The 19,076-nt window shown below is 36.9% G+C and overlaps 1 protein-coding gene across 3 annotated transcripts in view; it reads right to left on the bottom strand.

Moving 5' to 3' along the window:
- LOC123565032 (broad substrate specificity ATP-binding cassette transporter ABCG2-like) overlaps positions 1-19,076 on the bottom strand; it is a 65,891-nt gene that overhangs the window by 6,295 nt on the left and 40,520 nt on the right. For all 3 annotated transcript variants that reach the window (XM_053537671.1, XM_053537669.1, XM_053537670.1), the window contains 6 exons: positions 18,871-18,956; positions 18,395-18,484; positions 16,029-16,153; positions 12,850-13,004; positions 6,752-6,841; positions 3,433-3,494 (listed from right to left, as the gene is read on the bottom strand). In XM_053537671.1, the coding sequence (XP_053393646.1) occupies positions 3,433-3,494; positions 6,752-6,841; positions 12,850-13,004; positions 16,029-16,153; positions 18,395-18,484; positions 18,871-18,956 (608 nt within the window). The remainder of the gene's footprint in view (positions 1-3,432; positions 3,495-6,751; positions 6,842-12,849; positions 13,005-16,028; positions 16,154-18,394; positions 18,485-18,870; positions 18,957-19,076) is intronic.

Here is a 19,076-nt window from a genome sequence, read left to right as displayed (position 1 = left end):
ACCTACGATTTGGCGCCATACATGCACCAAGGAACAGTTTTATCATATTTGATCTGAATTTAACAATAAAAGACATACCAGTATATGAATCAAAACAAGAGCACCGCCTTGCGGGTGCTGACGCTCATCTGATTTTTTTTGTATAATAGAAATATTGTCCTACCTATGATTTTCTAAGTCTAAAAAGGGCCATCATTCTTGCAAAAAGCAGGATAGAGTTATGTTTCTTGATGTACAATGTCCACTTATGATGGTGAAAAACTGTTGCAAGTTTTAAAGCAAAAGCTTTGATAGTTTATGAGAAAAGTTGACTTAAAAATAATACTCAACCAAGAAAATGATTTTCTAAGTCCAAAAGGGGCAACAATTATTGCAAAAAGCTGGATGGAGTTAGGTTGCTTGCTGTACAGGGTCAGCTTATGATGGTGAACAAGAGTTGCAAGTTTCAAAGCAATAGCTTTGATACTTTAAGAGAAAAAGTTGACCTAAACATAAAACTTAACCAAGAAAACTGATTTTTTCTGAGTCCAAAAGGGGCCATAAATCTTGCAAGAAGCAGGATGGAGTTATGTTTCTTGCTGTACAGGGTCAGCTTATGATGGTGAACAAGTGTTGCAAGTTTTATAGCAATAGCTTTGATAATTTAGGATAAAAGCTGACCTAAACATAAAACTTAACCAAGAAAACTGATTTTCTAAGTCCAAAAGGGGCAATAATTCTTGCAAAAAGCAAGATGGAGTTATGTTTCTTGATGTACAGGGTCTGCTTAAGATGGTGAACAAGTATTCCAAGTTTCAAAGCAATAGCTTTCATAGTTTAGGAGAAAAGTTGACCTAAACATAAAACTTAACCAAGAAATCTGATATTTTCTAAGTACAAAAGGGGCCATAAATCTTGCAAAAAGCAAGATGGAGTTATGTTTCTTGCTATACAGGGTCAACTTATGATGGTGAACAAGTATTCCAAGTTTCAAAGCAATAGCTTTGATAGTTTAGGAGAAAAGCTGACCTAAACATAAAACTTAACCAGGCAACGCCGACGCCGACAACCGCTCAAGTGATGACAATAACTCATCATTTTTTTTTTCAAAAAATCAGATGAGCTAATAACTTATTGTTGAGGCCCACATGGAAGATTGGGAAACCAAATGTGTAGCCTCATTAAATAAAGTCTTTACTTACTTACTTACTTACTAAAGTATTTTCGAACACTATTTATACACTGGCAATACGTCGTACGAAATAAACTACTACGCCCAACATATAACTGCCCATTGTGTATAAATAGTGTTAAAATACGGTTTTGCTATAAATTATTTCTTAATTACAACTATCAACAATTACCTGACACTCGTATGCAAGACTTACAGATTTATTAGTTTTCTGAATAAAATGTATTTGTTTCGATTCTAGAAAATATTAAAAAGTCTTTTTTTTACCTCTATGAAAATGCCTAAATTTAACTTGGCCCAGCTAAAGATCGGAGCTTTCAACAAGATATATTTTTATCATATGTGTAATTGTTGGACCAGTTTTTTTCTTTCAAACGGATACACATTACTTGTAGCATAGTTTCCTTCAGACATGAGTTTAATGCTTTAAATGATATTTTAATATTTTAAATAGCAGATATTACATGATGTCTTTTCATGCTGAATTTATTAAACAAGTTGAATAAAACAAGAGCTGTCCGTAAGGCTGCCAGTGCTTGACTATTCGAATCATTGTCCCAGAAGCAGGAATACCGAGGTATTGCCCTAAATGTTAAAATATCTATAGAGTTTCAATCCAGTATCTGCATTAGTTTTGGAGATAGTAACTTGCATGCAAAACTTTAACCAGAAGTTTTAAGTTCAAAAGGGGACATAATTTGGCCAAATTGCATGTCAGAGTTATGGGATTTGATGCAATCAACTAGTTTTTAAACCCCGAAGGCACATGTGAAGTTTCAATTTAATATCTGCATTTGTTTTGCAGATAGTAACTTGCACGCAAAACTTAAACCAGAATTTTCTAAGTCCAAAAGGGGCCATAATTTGGCCAAATTGCATGTCAGAGTTATGGGACTTCATACTACCACCTAGTTTAATAACCACAAAGACATACGAAAAGTTTCAATTCAATACCTGCTTTAGTTTTGGAGATAGGAGCTTGCATGTAAAACTTTTTCCAGAATTTTCTAAGTCCAAAAGGGGGCATAATTTGGCCAAAATGCATGTCAGATTTATGGGACCCAGTGAGATTGGTAATTAACTTAGAGAAAGAAAAAAATAAGTTTCAAAGCTATATGCCTTTAAATGATAGCCATATGTACTTGCATGCAGAACTTTAACAAGGTGTGACGCCGACACCAGGGTGAATAGAAAAGCTAGACTAATCGAGCTAATAATAGAATGCGAGGCTCTACTGAGCATTTTATCCAGTTAATTCAACAAGTTTAATCAATTCAATGTGAAACACAAATGTAATATTCTTCTTATCACGTGTTAGTTTTTCCTGCTCAAACAATAAAAAAAATCTTTACTTTAAAATAGACAGGGTCAGTTGGAACAACATTTCCTACACTTAAAATAACATCAACATCAAACTGTTATTACACTAATATTATAACAAAATTATGTAATAGCTTTATATCACTCTACCAATGTCAAACATGATAAAAGCTTTGAATTATGAATGATACAATATTGTAAATATATTTAGTTCAAAAAAGAACTACAATACATGAGAACATTTGCTATTTATTTGTCAGCAAGGCACTTCCACTGATCAATCACAATGGAAGTTCATCAATCAGTGAGTCTACACCTAAACTTTACAGGTAACGGAAACTTCTTTTATTATATACCTATATAATTTCTGTTGAAGATACTGCTTGTATTTCACAAGTAAATGTGAACAGACGGAAAAGAAATCCATATTGTACCTTTTGTATTGTATGCTGCCAGACTATTTTCATTTAATATTCATGACCTGATACAGCTCTATAAATAGCGCACACAAAACCTTTAAAACTTCACTCATTTCTATTTCAACATCGACAAACAATAAAGATTTCGTTCGATAACAAAACAGCAAACAAAAAGACGGGAGTATATAATTAGGGTCATTACATCAGTAGCTTGATCTGGGATTTTGTATTCGGCTCTCGTGGATTTTGCAAGGATGGATCACACTCTGCGCTTCCATGCCTCGTGAGATCTGATCTTGCAAAATCCACTCAAGCCGAATACAGCATCTTAGTTTGAGCTACTGTTGTAATAACCCTATTTTACTCAAACTGAAACCTTGATAACTTGAATATTATAGACCAAGATTTAATGGTGGAATAATGTACCCCTGCAGGCATTATTTCTGATATATTTCTGTCTTCCCGCAGTTGGTGTTTGCTTTAAGAGGGTAGCATTGACTTGTTAGTAGAAAAGATACTCACCAGTTTTCATCTACTGTTGAATTGACAAATGTCATTCCCTTCAGCTCGTTAATATTTAATGCCTGAAATAACAAGTGAATGAAGTATTGCCATGCAATACAAAGTCCCTTACTGGAAGGCACCTAATTTTCTCTACTGCAGTATAACATAATGAACTGATATCTTTCAATGATGTATAAACAATATTGTACTATATATACAATATGTTATAACAAAACACTTGGATTAAAATTTATATATATAAAAACCTACAGTTGTTTTCACATTGAATTTTTTTGGCTGATTATAAAAATGTTATCATGTAAGTTATTTATAGTAACAACAAAGGGAAATTAATCTTTAAAAAAAAAAAAAAAAAAAAAATATATATAATACAAGTCCACAAGAAACTGTTTACCAGGTAGAGATAGGTCAAAATACACCTAAAAAATGGATGTAACATGCATGCTGTACCTCAGAAAAGTGGTCTCGATTTTTCTCTACCGCCAGTAATAAAAAAGTTACAATAAAATCTATTTATAGTAACAACAAAGGGATGTAATTCTAAAAACAAGAGTGCCTCATGGTGGTGAACATTTGGTCCAAGTTACATCAAAATCCCTCCATGCATGAAGAAGAAATGTCCCGTACAAAGTCATTCTTGAACCTGACCTTTGACCTCTAAATATGACCTTGACCTTAGACCTAGGGACCTGGTTCTTGTGCATGACATGTTGTCTCATCCAGGGGAATATTTGTGCCAACTGATATCTAAATCCTGCTTTGCATGACAAAGTTATAGACCGGACAGGAAAAAAATCCTCTTGACCTTTGATTTCAAAGTGTGACCTTGACATTTAAGCTAGGGTATTGGGTGTTGCGCATGACACGTCGTCTCATCATGGGAAACATTTATGCCAAGTAATATTGTAATCCCTTGATGGATGACAGAGTTCTGGATCGGACAGGGCAAAAACCTTATTGACCTTTGACCTCCAATTGTGACCTTGACCTTTGAGCTAAGGGTCTGGGCTTTGCGCACGGCATGTTGTCTCATCATGGGGAACATTTGTGCCAAGTAATATTAAAATCCCTTCATGGATGGGAGAGTTATGGACGGGACAGGAAAAAAACTCTGTTGACCTTTGACCCCCAATTGTGACCTTGACCTTTGAGCTAGGGGTCTGGGATTTGCGCATGACACATCGTCTCATCATGGGGAACACTTGTGCTAAGTGATATTAAAATTCCTTAATGAATGTCAGAGTTATGGACCAGACACGAAACAGACCCTGTTCATGCTATGTTAACATCTGACTGCTAAGTGTGACCTTGTCCTTTGAGCTAGGGGTCTGAAAGTTGTGCATGACACATCGTCTTATTATGAGGTACATTTGTGCCAAGTAATATTAAAATCTCTTCATAGATGGGAAAGTTATGGACCGGACAGGAAAAAAGCCTTGTTGACCTTTGATCTCCAATTGTGACCTTGACCTTTAAGCTAGGGGTCCAGGTTCTGCGCATGACACATCGTCTCCTCATGGGGAACATTTGTGCCAAGTAAAATGAAAAATCTCTTCATGGATGGGAGAGTTATGGACCGGACAGGAAAAAAGCCCTGTTGACCTTTGACCTCCAATTGTGACCTTGACCTTTGAGCTAGGGGTCCGGGATTTGCGCATGACACATCATCTCATCATGGGGAACATTTGTGCCAAGTAATACTAAAATCCCTTCAAGGATGGGAGAGTTTCGGACCGGACAGAAAAAAAGCCCTGTTGACCTTTGATCTCCAATTGTGACCTTGACCTTTGAGCTAGGGGTCTGGGTTTTGCGCATGACACGTCGTCTCATCATGGGGAACATTTGTGCCAAGTAATATTAAAATCCCTTCATGGATGGCAGAGTTATGGACCAGACACGAAATTGCGGACGGACGGACGGACAGACGGACGGACGGACAGACAGTGCATTCCTATAGTCCCCGAAACTGGTTTTCAACCAGTAGGGGACTAATAAGTATCATATATCTGTATTTGCTGTCAGTCATATACGAGTATATGAATCTGCTGTCAGTCATATATATGTATTTGCTGTCGATGATATATATGTATTTGCTATCCATAATAAATATGTATTTTTTGTCATATATTTGTTTTAGTTCATACTAATTTATATTACTTTCATTGTGATGAAAGCTCCAAGCTTATATGAACCACTGGTGTCATATGAGAAGGCTTGGTCATGACCCCAGTTGGGCTCGAACCCACGACTCCCTGGTTGAGCAGCCGACATTATAACCGCTTGACTACTGCTTCCCCTTGAAACCTATCATATATTATGACAAAAAACAATAGTCACAATCTATTAAATTTCATACATAGGCCCAAATGTTCTTAAAACACTAATCTGAAACAAAATAGTTATCAATGGACCAACAAATAACAAAATCACCCTTTTGGCCACTTGCAATCATTATTTGTTTCATACATGGCTATTACCAAATAATAAGTAATTAATGGCCAAAGTATCTTAATTACAACTCAGTGAAGTTTTTCAACTCTATTTACATGCTCTTAAATTTGAACTGAGAGGATAATTATACTGACAAAGGAGGCATAACATCTTGCATAGAAGTCAAAAATTTACTTTTTATGGTTACAAGCATTACTATTTGTATAAAGAAAAGGTGATGAAGTAATGGTGCTCAAAAATGGCATCTACTGCTTCAGGAGGACTTTCAATTATAGTAAAATAATTGGAGCATCAGTGGCTTGGGCATCCTGGGTCACATGAGCCATTCCTGTAGTTCCTGGCCATTTTTTAAGACTGTCAGTTTGGATTGCTTGATGTTTTACAGCAACTATTTCTTTATCATTTATTATCTAATTTTGTATGTTTCTCTACTGTTTCTAATGTTCAACGCATGTCTATCAGATGAAGTGAGTGAGCCAAAGAGGTCTATATGCATGACACATAGACTTCCTTCCACTTTTTTTTGGTTGTGTTTAACGTCACAACTACATAAATTATACTCTATTATAGGTCATATGGCAACTTCCCAGCTTTTCATGGTAGAGGAAGGCCCAAGGTGCCCCTCTGTGCATTATTTCATCACAGGTGGGCAAATGGGTAGAGCCAACAACCTTCTGAAACCAGCTGGATGGTCTCCCGACATGAAGAATTCAATGCCCCATGCATGCTCGAAAAAAAACATTGGTGAGGGGCAAGTGATTTAAAATCAGAAACCTTAACCACTCAGCCACAGAAGCCCCTTCCACTTTCACTGCTTAGTCTGACAACTATATTTTGAAAGGTAGAACTACTTTGTTTTACTTACATTTAAACTGTATCTGAAGATGCTGATATATTTGAGCCACTCTAGGAAGTCAGGGATAGTATCAAGGTTCACCAGTAATCCACTGAATACCTGTAAATGTAAAAGGCTGGGGATAGTATCAAGGTTCGCCAGTAATCCACTGAATACCTGTAAATGTAAAAGGCTGGGGATAGAATAAAGGTTCGCCAGTAATCCACTGAATACCTGTAAATGTAAAAGGCTGGGGATAGAATAAAGGTTCGCCAGTAACCCACTGAATACCTGTAAATGTAAAAGGCTGGGGATAAAATAAAGGTTCGCCAGTAACTCTCTGAATACCTGTAAATGTAAAAGGCTGGGGATAGAATAAAGGTTCGCCAGTAACCCACTGAATACCTGTAAATGTAAAAGGCTGGGGATAGAATAAAGGTTCGCCAGTAACCCACTGAACACCTGTAAATGTAAAAGGCTGGGGATAGAATAAAGGTTCGCCAGTAACCCACTGAACACCTGTAAATGTAAAAGGCTGGGGATAGAATAAAGGTTCGCCAGTAACCCACTGAATACCTGTAAATGTAAAAGGCTGGGGATAGAATAAAGGTTCGCCAGTAACCCACTGAATACCTGTAAATGTAAAAGGCTGGGGATAGAATAAAGGTTCGCAAGTAACCCACTGAACACCTGCAAATGTAAAAGGTTGGGGATAGAATAAAGGTTCGCCAGTAACCCACTGAACACCTGCAAATGTAAAAGGCTGGGGATAGAATAAAGGTTCGCCAGTAACCCACTGAACACCTGCAAATGTAAAAGGCTGGGGATAGAATAAAGGTTCGCCAGTAACCCACTGAACACCTGTAAATGTAAAAGGCTGGGGATAGAATAAAGGTTCGCCAGTAACCCAAAAAATAACTTTAAATTAATGAAGCCAGGCCACCAGCAGCCAAAATGACAACATAAGCCATGGCTATGAGAAGGTTGGCTCAGCAAAGATTCTAACCAATGCATTGATACAAAGTGTAACTTACCATCATTACAACATAAGCCATGGTTATGTGAAGATTGGCTACAGCAAAGTTTCTAACCAATGCAATGATACAAAATTTAACTCACCCCCATGACAACATATGCCATGGCTATGAGAAGGTTGGCTACAGCAAAGATTCTAACCAATGCAATGATACAAAATTTAACTCACCCCCATGACAACATATGCCATGGCTATGAGAAGGTTGGCTACAGCAAAGATTCTAACAAATGCAATGATACAAAATTTAACTCCCCACTATGACAACATAAGCCATGGCTATGAGGAGGATGGCTACAGCAAAGTTTCTAACCAATGCACTGATACAAAATTTAACTTACCATCATGACAACATAAGCCATGGCCAAGAGATGGTCAGCTACAGCAAAGATTCAAACCAATGCACTGATACAAAATGTAAATTACAATCATGACGACGTATGTCATGGCTATGAGAAGACTGGCTACAAGCAAAGATTCTAACCAATGCGCTGATACAAAATGTAACTTACCATCATGACAACATAAGCCATGGCTATGAGAAGATTGGCTAAAGCAAAGATTCAAATCAATGCACTGATACAAAATGTAACTTACCATCTTGACAAAATAAGACATGGCTATGAGAAGATTGGCTAAAGCAAAGATTCAAATCAATGCACTGATACAAAATGTAAGTTACCATCATGACAACATACAGTCATGGCTATGAGAAGGTTGGCAAGAGCAAAGATTCAAACCAATGCACTGATACAAAATGTAACTTACCATCTTGACAAAATAAGACATGCCTATGAGAAGATTGGCTAAAGCAAAGATTCAAATCAATGCACTGATACAAAATGTAAGTTACCATCATGACAACATACAGTCATGGCTATGAGAAGATTGGCTACAGCAAAAATTCTAACCAATGCACTGATACAAAGTGTAACTTACCATCATGACAACATAAGCCATGGCTATGAGAAGATTGGCTACAGCAAAGATTCTAACCAATGAGCTGATACAAAATGTAAGTTACCATCATGACAACATAAGCCATGGCTATGAGAAGGTTGGCAAGAGCAAAGATTCTAACCAATGCACTGATACAAAGTGTAACTTACCATCATTACAACATAAGCCATGGCTATGAGAAGGTTGGCTACAGCAAAGATTATAACCAATGCGCTGATATAAAGTGTAACTTACCATCATGACAACATAAGCCATGGCTATGAGAAGATTGGCTACAGCAAAGATTGTAACCAATGCACTGACAGAAAATTTAACTTACCATCATGCTAACATAAGCCATGGCTATGTTACGGTTGGCTACAGCAAAGATTCTAACCAATGCATTGATACAAAATGTAACTTACCATCATTACAACATAAGCCATGGCTATGAGAAGGTTGGCTACAGCAAAGATTCTAACCAATGTGCTGATATAAAGTGTAACTTACCATCATGACAACATAAGCCATGGCTATGAGAAGGTTGGCTACAGCAAAGATTAAAACCAATGCGCTGATATAAAGTGTAACTTATCATCATTACAACATAAGCCATGGCTATGAGAAGGTTTGCAACAGCAAAAACAAATGCACTGATAAAAAGTGTAACTTACCATCATTACAACATAAGCCATGGCTATGAGAAGGTTGGCAAGAGCAAAGATTCTAACCAATGCACTGATTTAAAGTGTAACTTACCATCATTACAACATAAGCCATGGCTATGAGAAGGTTGGCAAGAGCAAAGATTCTAACCACTGCGCTGATATAAAGTGTAACTTACCATCATTACAACATTAGCCATGGCTATGAGAAGGTTGGCAAGAGCAAAGATTCTAACCACTGCGCTGATATAAAGTGTATTTACCATCATTACAACGTAAGCCATGGCTATGAGAAGGTTGGCAAGAGCAAAGATTCTAACCAATGCACTGATATGAAGTGTAACTTACCATCATGACAACGTAAGCCATGGCTATGTGACGGTTGGCAAGAGCAAAGATTCTAACCAATGCACTGATATGAAGTGTAACTTACCATCATGACAACGTAAGCCTTGGCTATGTGACGGTTGGCTACAGCAAAGATTCTAACCAATGCATTGATACAAAGTGTAACTTACCATCATGACAACATAAGCCATGGCTATGAGAAGATTGGCTACAGCAAAGATTCTAACCAATGCACTGATATAAAGTGTAACTTACCATCATGACAACATAAGCCATGGCTATGAGAAGGTTGGCAAGAGCAAAGATTCTAACCAATGCACTGATATAAAGTGCAACTTACCATCATGACAACATAAGCCATGGCTATTAGAAGGTTGGCAAGAGCAAAGATCCTAACCAATGCGCTGACATAAAGTGTAACTAACCATCATGAAAACATAAGCCATGGCTATGAGAAGGTTGGCAAGAGCAAAGATCCTAACCAATGCACTGATATAAAGTGTAACTTACCATCATGACAACATAAGCCATGGCTATGAGAAGGTTGGCAAGAGCAAAGATTCTAACCAATGCGCTGATATAAAGTGCAACTTACCATCATGACAACATAAGCCATGGCTATGAGAAGGTTGGCTACAGCAAAGATCCTAACCAATGCGCTGATATAAAGTGTAACTAACCATCATGACAACATAAGCCATGGCTATGAGAAGGTTGGCAAGAGCAAAGATCCTAACCAATGTGCTGATATAAAGTGTAACTTACCATCATGACAACATAAGCCATGGCTATGAGAAGATTGGCTACAGCAAAGATTTTAACCAATGCACTGATATAAAGTGTAACTTACCATCATGACAACATAAGCCATGGCTATGAGAAGGTTGGCTACAGCAAAGATTCTAACCAATGCACTGATATAAAGTGTAACTTACCATCATTACAACATAAGCCATGGCTATGTGACGGTTGGCTACAGCAAAGATTCTAACCAATGCACTGATATAAAGTGTAACTTACCATCATGACAACATAAGCAATGGCTATGAGAAGGTTGGCAAGAGCAAAGATCCTAACCAATGCACTGATATAAAGTGTAACTTACCATCATTACAACATAGCCCATGACTATGAGAAGATTGCCAAGAGCAAAGATTCAAATCAATGCACTGACAGAAAATGTAAGTTACCATCATGACAACATACAGTCATGGCTATAAGAAGATTGGCTACAGCAAAGATTCTAACCAATGCACTGATACAAAGTGTAACTTACCATCATGACAACATAAGCCATGGCTATGAGAAGATTGGCTACAGCAAAGATTCTAACAAATGCGCTGATATAAAGTGTAACTTACCATCATTACAACATAAGCCATGGCTATGAGAAGGTTGGCTACAGCAAAGATTATAACCAATGCGTTGATATAAAGTGTAACTTACCATCATTACAATATAAGCCATGGCTATGAGAAGGTTGGCTACAGCAAAGAGTCAAATCAATGCGCTGATACAAAGTGTAACTTACCATCATGACAACATAAGCCATGGCTATGAGAAGGTTGGCTACAGCAAAGATTATAACTAATGCGCTGATATAAAGTGTAACTTACCATCATTACAACATAAGCCATGGCTATGAGAAGGTTGGCTACAGCAAAGATTATAACCAATGCGCTGATATAAAGTGTAACTTACCATCATTACAACATAAGCCATGGCTATGAGAAGGTTGGCTACAGCAAAGATTCTAACTAATGCGCTGATAAAAAGTGTAACTTACCATCATTACAACATAAGCCATGGCTATGAGAAGGTTGGCTACAGCAAAGATTATAACCAATGCACTGATATAAAGTGTAACTTACCATCATGACAACATAAGCCATGGCTATGAGAAGGTTGGCTACAACAAAGATTATAACCAATGCGCTGATATAAAGTGTAACTTACCATCATGACAACATAAGCCATGGCTATGAGAAGGTTGGCTACAGCAAAGATTCTAACCAATGCGCTGATATAAAGTGTAACTTACCATCATTACAACATAAGCCATGGCTATGAGAAGGTTGGCTACAGCAAAGATTCTAACCAATGCGCTGATATAAAGTGTAACTTACCATCATGACAACATAAGCTATGGCTATGAGAAGATTGGCTACAGCAAAGATTATAACCAATGCGCTGATATAAAGTGTAACTTACCAACATGACAACATAAGCCATGGCTATGAGAATGTTGGCAGCAAAGATTCTAACCAATGCGCTGATATAAAGTGTAACTTACCATCATTACAACATAAGCCATGGCTATGAGAAGGTTGGCTACAGCAAAGATTCTAACCAACGCGCTGATATAAAGTGTAACTTACCATCATGACAACATAAGCCATGGCTATGAGAAGGTTGGCTACAGCAAGGATTATAACCAATGCGCTGATATAAAGTGTAACTTACCATCATGACAACATAAGCCATGGCTATGAGAAGGTTGGCTACAGCAAGAATTATAACCAATGCGCTGATATAAAGTGTAACTTACCATCATGACAACATAAGCCACGGCTATGAGAAGATTGGCTACAGCAAAGTTTCAAACCAATGCGCTGATATAAAGTGTAACTTACCATCATTACAACATAAGCCATGGCTATGTGACGGTTGGCTACAGCAAAGATTCTAACCAATGCACTGATACAAAGTGTAACTTACCATCATGACAACATAAGCCATGGCTATGAGAAGGTTGGCTACAGCAAAGATTCTAACCAATGCATTGACACAAAATGTAACTTACCATCATGACAACATAAGCCATGGCTATGAGAAGGTTGGCTACAGCAAAGATTTTAACCAATGCATTGATACAAAATGTAACTTACCATCATGACAACATAAGCCATGGCTATGAGAAGGTTGGCTACAGCAAAGATTATAACCAATGCGCTGATATAAAGTGTAACTTACCATCATGACAACATAAGCCATGGCTATGAGAAGGTTGGCAAGAGCAAAGATCCTAACCAATGCGCTGATATAAAGTGTAACTTACCATCATGACAACATAAGCCATGGCTATGAGAAGATTAGCTACAGCAAAGTTTCAAACCAATGCGCTAATATAAAATGTAACTTACCATCATGACAACATAAGCCATGGCTATGAGAAGGTTGGCTACAGCAAAGATTCTAACCAATGCACTGATACAGAATGAAATTGCTGAGGCTGCCATTGACACTAGGAACAAGCCCAGGAAAAATACCAGGAATTTCTCAAAAGCAGTAATGAAACCTGAAAATATAAATCAGTGGAGATATATGAACTACTAGTTATTGTATTCAGCAAAGGACTATAAAATATGTCCCACCGAGCAATGGCAACTTGATAAATTCACTAATATAGAGTTCAGATATGAATATAAAATAGGGATTTAGGTTGAATTTTTGTACAAGACTGCAATTGTGTCACTGATCAATTAAAACAAGGGCTGTCTAATGACAGCATGCTCAACTATTTGAAGCCATTCCACCTAATACTAGCTTACATACAAAAGTTTTAGCAAAATTTTCTAAGTTGTAAAAGGGCATAATTTTGCTCAAATGTAAGCCATATTTATGAATGTGCCACATGAGGTCATCCCCATGATGCAAAAGATGTGTGGAAAATCTGAAATCATTTAGTTAAGTAATTCCTGAGAAACATGCTTACATGCAAAACTTTCACCTGAAAACCAAAGTTAAATATGGGGAATAACTTTGACAAAGTAAACACTAGAGTTACAGAACTTGTCTTAGGAAGTCATCTTATGATGCCGAAGACATGTGTGAAATTTAATAGCATTTGGCCTTGTTGAGAAACCTGCTAACATGCAGAACTTTTGTGACGCAGACCCCAAACAGGAGATTACAAAAAATTTACACTATTTTGTGGCTGTTTAGTAATTATTGTAATTCTTTCGTTTTTCTAAGTCCACAAAAAAACTCATTACCAGGTAGAGATATCTTAAAATACACCTAAAATTTGAAAGTAACATCTATGTTGTACCACAGAAAAGTGGTCTTGGTTTTTCAAAACAGTCAATTATAAAAAAGGTTACAATATAAGTTATTTATAGTAACAACTAAGGAAAGTTAATCTAAAAAGAAGAAAAGATAAATAAATAAATAAAAAAAAATCCAAAACAAAATTCTAAGTCTACACAAAAATCCTTACTAGATAGAGATAGGTCAAAATACACCTCAAAATTGGATGTAACATGCATGTTGTACTACCGAAAAGTAGTCTCGATTTTTCCCTACGACTAGTAATGAAAAGTTACAATATAAGCTATTTATAGTAACAACAAAGGGAAGTAATTCTAAAGAAGGGACCTGCGCATGACACTCTGTCTCATGATGGTGAACAATATTGTGCCAAGTTACATCAAAATCCCTCCATGCATGAAGAAGAAATGCTCTGGACAAAGTCATTCTTGTATCTGACCTTTGGCCTCTAAGTGTGACCATGACCCTAGACCTAGGGACCTGGTTCTTGTGCACGACACTCAGTCTCATGATGGTGAACAATTGTGCCAAGATACATCAAAATCCCTCTATGCATGAAGAAGATATGCTCCGGACAGTCATTCTTGAATTTGACCTTTGACCTCTGTGACCTTGACCTTAGACCTAGGGACCTGGTTCTTGCGCATGACACTCCGTCTCATGATGGTAAACAATTGTGCCAAGTTTCATCAAAATCTCTTCATGCCTGAAGAAGATATGCTGCGGACAAGTCTGTGGATGACGTCCACCCGCCCATCCACCCGCCCGCAGGGGCGTTCCCATAATACGTCCTGTTTTTCAAACGGGCGTATAAAAAGGTGTCTATTTGTTAAAACAATTTAAACAAGAGCTGTCTCCATAGGATGACACATGCCCCCGATGGCACTTTGAATGAATAGTTATGGCCGATGTTAGAGTTTAGGACCTTTGACCTACGGACCTGGGTCTTGCGCGCGACACGTCGTCTTACTGTGGTACACATTCATGCCAAGTTATTTGAAAATCCATCAATGGATGACAAAAATATGGACCGGACACGAATGCACTATCATGAAAAATGACATTTAATGTCTGTGACCTTGACCTTTGAGCTACGGACCTGGGTTTTGCGCGCGACACGTCGTCTTACTGTGGTACACATTCATGCCAAGTTATTTGAAAATCCATCCATCGATGACAAAGATATGGACCAGACACGAAAATTGCGGACAGACTGACAGACCGACAGACAGTTCAAAAACTATATGCCTCCCTTCGGGGGCATAAAAATTGTATTTCAGATATAGCTAAAGCGATGATGAAGTTTTGACTCTGATTTTTAAGTACAGTCAAACCTGTATTAAGCAGTCAACAAACGGAATGACACAATGTTACAGAAAAAAAGGTAAAGTTTCTTGGGTAGTCCACGGAGGTCCCAACCTGGAATCGATGGAACAACTTATTTCCAGCCGAGCCCACAGCAGGCGTCATATTTACCTCCCCAGCATCCAATCTAGGCTGATACTGCTGGAAACAGTACCAATTTAAGTAAATCACCTAGCACTAAACACTAGTTGGGATATCAGCCGCGACCGGGAATCGGACCCAGACCACTGGCGTTGTAGTCCAACCTTGTAACCACTGTGCCACCGACTCCTTTACTTATGTGACTGTAAACTTAAGACAGTTGGCCATTTAGGCAAGTTTTACTGTATTTTAAATGAAATTTAATTAACTGTACATACAAACCAAATCTGAGCAAATAAAGGCCAATTTCATTGGAAAGATAACTTTCTTGGTGTTGTAATTATTACATCCAAAGTCTTACTGGGCCTTTAAACTATTTCTTACTATAACTCCAATATGGACTGCTTATAGTTTCTTTTAAAAGTGATAAAGATTAATTTGTTAAACTTTCATAGGTTCATATGCTATACTTGAATTCCAAGTGTGTTAAATTTCCTAAGCATTTCATTCAAAATACATTTTTCGTATCTTTTTCTTGAAGCAATGAACCCATAAACCTAATGTTCATCTCAATTCTAAAACTGACCATGGAGAAGGGTGCTGGTAATTTGATAGGGCTATTAAAAGCCAATCTAAAGATGCTATCTGTAACTCTCTGGCATTCCATGCTATTATAATTTCATGCCAATCATTAACCCTCTGAACAGAAATTCTGGGAGAAATTGAAATCTTCAGACATTTTAGTAACAGTAAAACGTTGAAAGCTAGTATGATATCCTTACATATAGCACACTGCTACAGAGAAGTGAAAAGTTGGCAGACTTACCTAACATATAGTACACTACTGCAGAAAAGGCAAGAGTTGGCAGAAATCTCATAGGAATCACATCACACAGGACTGTTGATATGAAGTACGCTGAAACTCGGTAGAAACCACTCACATTCTCATGTCTGAAATAAAACAGCTCTACATTAGGAAGTTTAATCATTTTTCATTAAATCTTACATTGGTCACAATTTAGTACCATATAGCCTTTTTAAATAACACTCCCAGGAAGCAAAAACTTCCAGAAAGACATGTTTTTTTCTGTTAGACAGAATTCTGTGATTATTGTAGAGTAGTTACTTAGTCTATATCTCAAATATTCACATGCATTTTCAAAAAAGATCATGCAGAAATTTCTTAACTTATACATTTTTATTAAGTTATTTTTATGAAATTCTGTATTGAAATATCCCTTTTAACTACCTGTATAAGCAATGTTTAAAATTTTTCAATTTTGTTTAAGTTCCAAATTTGACAAGAAAAGCAAATGGGTCCTAATCACTCACCTGAAAAGGACCATTACCTTTTCACTTTCAAAGTTTCAATATCTGGCAATTTGAACTTGCAAAGGAAATTATTCATACCAATGTTGTTCACCAAACATAATACCGTAGTAAATATTTGTAAAGAGAAGCTTAAACAAATATAAGATTGTCTTTCATGTAAATTTAAAGAGTACACTTTTACAACAAAGGTAACTTGAGAAGTTCTCTAACAACGAGTACAGATAAGGAATAGAAAACAGGCACCCATTTCACAAAGCCTACTTAGTACAAACTTAGCAGTAAGGTATTTCACAAACACAATTCTAAGCAGATTCATTTTAACTATTTGACCATTCTTGGAATCAAGCCAAACAATAATAAGAGAGATTTGTCATTAAGTTGAACTACAATATCTTTTTAAAAGGATACATGTAATGTCCTATGAAATGAATGAGTTTTTAAAGTCCATACTTAGAAGGGAACTTAGGATGAAACAAATGAACTATTGTGAAACAGGCCCCTGGTTCTTTTGCCAGATTCTTATCTCAGAATGCTACCTTATCACTGGTCAATATTGAAGTCACAAATAGCTATTCTAGCATAAAAACTACTTTTTTCACTGGATCCGCCCATGTATTAACGGGAGAAAATTCATGTGCAAACAAGGCAATTCACGTGCTGTTAATACCAGATTTTTATTTTTGAAATGCTTTCCCAGGGCCGTATATGTATTTCTGCGCAGACTGACATCTGGTATCTGTGTCTTGTTTCTTTCATAAAAACCTCTTCTTGAAGCATTAAAGATGCAATCTAAACCATAGAATGTTTTACTGTATCAGTAACTAACGCCAAATGCACTGTCCCCAACAATGTTCGTACTTGTTTCTTCCCTTGTTTACTCCCCTTTTAGAACTCAGCGTCAATTCAGATTTTGTAGACAATCGTGAATGTTAAAGAATCGCGTGTTTACCTGTGCGATTCTTTGTTTTTAGGAATCATATTTATGATTTTGGTATCAGTCAGTATGTTTTTATCTATTTTCTCGAAGAATTTATATAAACAGCTTGGAAGCTTGACACTACATTCGTACTCATCCGTACTCCAACTGTGTCAGTACTCAATATAACTCGAATGTAAAGTTATTATTCTTGAAATTGTGATCGAGTCCACCAAATTGTGAAATGACATGAACAATTATTGGTAATTTTATGTTTGTAATAACGAGAGATAAAAAAATCGCTTAAAAACCTTCATGATATGCTTTTGATAGTGTTGTTTATTTCTGGGCCCTGGATACGGATATTTAAAACAAGTTTACCGTTTCCAAGACAACAGGAATGGTAAATAAAAAATGTACCGGAAACGTCAAGTCATCACATATGAAAACAACACATAAAGTCATCATGTAATGTTTTTTATGCAAGAATAGCGACAATACACGTTGTCGGTCTCGGTCACAAACAATCCCGCAGGCTTCTGCAGACGTTAATACACAAAAAAACGTGTATTATCCCTACAAAAATGATGTTAAGAGTTTTGAGCCTAGTCTGAACAAATTTGAGAGAAGACCTAACAAGGATGCTACAGACCAAGTTTGGTGATGATCCTTAAAGTAGTAAGAAATTGTGAAAATGATGTTTTTTTTTTTCTATTTTTAACTCTGGAAGCCCATAATAGGGTCCAAGCTGTACCATCTGAACATGTACCATCTGAACAAACTTGAAAGATGTCCATGCAGAGATAATTCTGACTAAGTTTGGTGAAGATCCATTTTGTGGTTCGTGAGAAGAAAACAGTAAAAAGTAAAACGCTAACAACATATGATTGGCAATGGACATAGCAACATTTAGACTTTATTCTTCATTACATAGTGTGACTTACAAGAAGATGGCTCTGTTTTTGATGAACAGTTCTACAGCAGACAGGTTACCAAACACCATGTTCATAATGATGAAGAAGAAAGCACCAGTTCTGTAAATGCAAAACACATGTATATAGATTCTATTGTGAAACTAGAGGATTTGCCTCACGGTCTATTTTGTTCCAAGACTACTGGCTGATTATCTAGTGACCTATTTTAGCCCAACTGCAAACTTTGGGCTGAAACTGTAGAACTGACTACAGTACACAAGGTACAGCTGTACCGCTAGTTATAAAATTTCAATGTCCAAATAAAGGCCATGGCTCAAGAAAGAATCTGACAGGAATGTCTCAATTATTATGTGCATTTCACTTCATGCTGATAATGTATACGAAGTTTAATTTGAATCTGATAGTGGAGCTGTGTATACAAGAAAGTGTGACGGACCGACACTTCAAATGCTTCGACATCAGGGGCATAAAGTCAGAATGCGAACCTATTTTGTAGGCCTGATTTACACGAGTCATCAATCTGCCAGTAGATGGCGCCAACAACTACAGCAAATATAACCATTGTCAACACCTGAAAATATATACAGATACAGTCAATATTTATTAATTCATGTCAATACCTTTAATCTAAATGGTACTACTGCACAATCAACACTGTCAATACATAAATTCATAAACATGCAACATACAA

The sequence above is a fragment of the Mercenaria mercenaria genome, chromosome 2 (assembly GCF_021730395.1).
Source record: "Mercenaria mercenaria strain notata chromosome 2, MADL_Memer_1, whole genome shotgun sequence".
Classification (NCBI taxonomy): Eukaryota; Metazoa; Mollusca; class Bivalvia; order Venerida; family Veneridae; genus Mercenaria; species Mercenaria mercenaria.
This window is presented reverse-complemented; position numbering and strand designations above follow the sequence as displayed.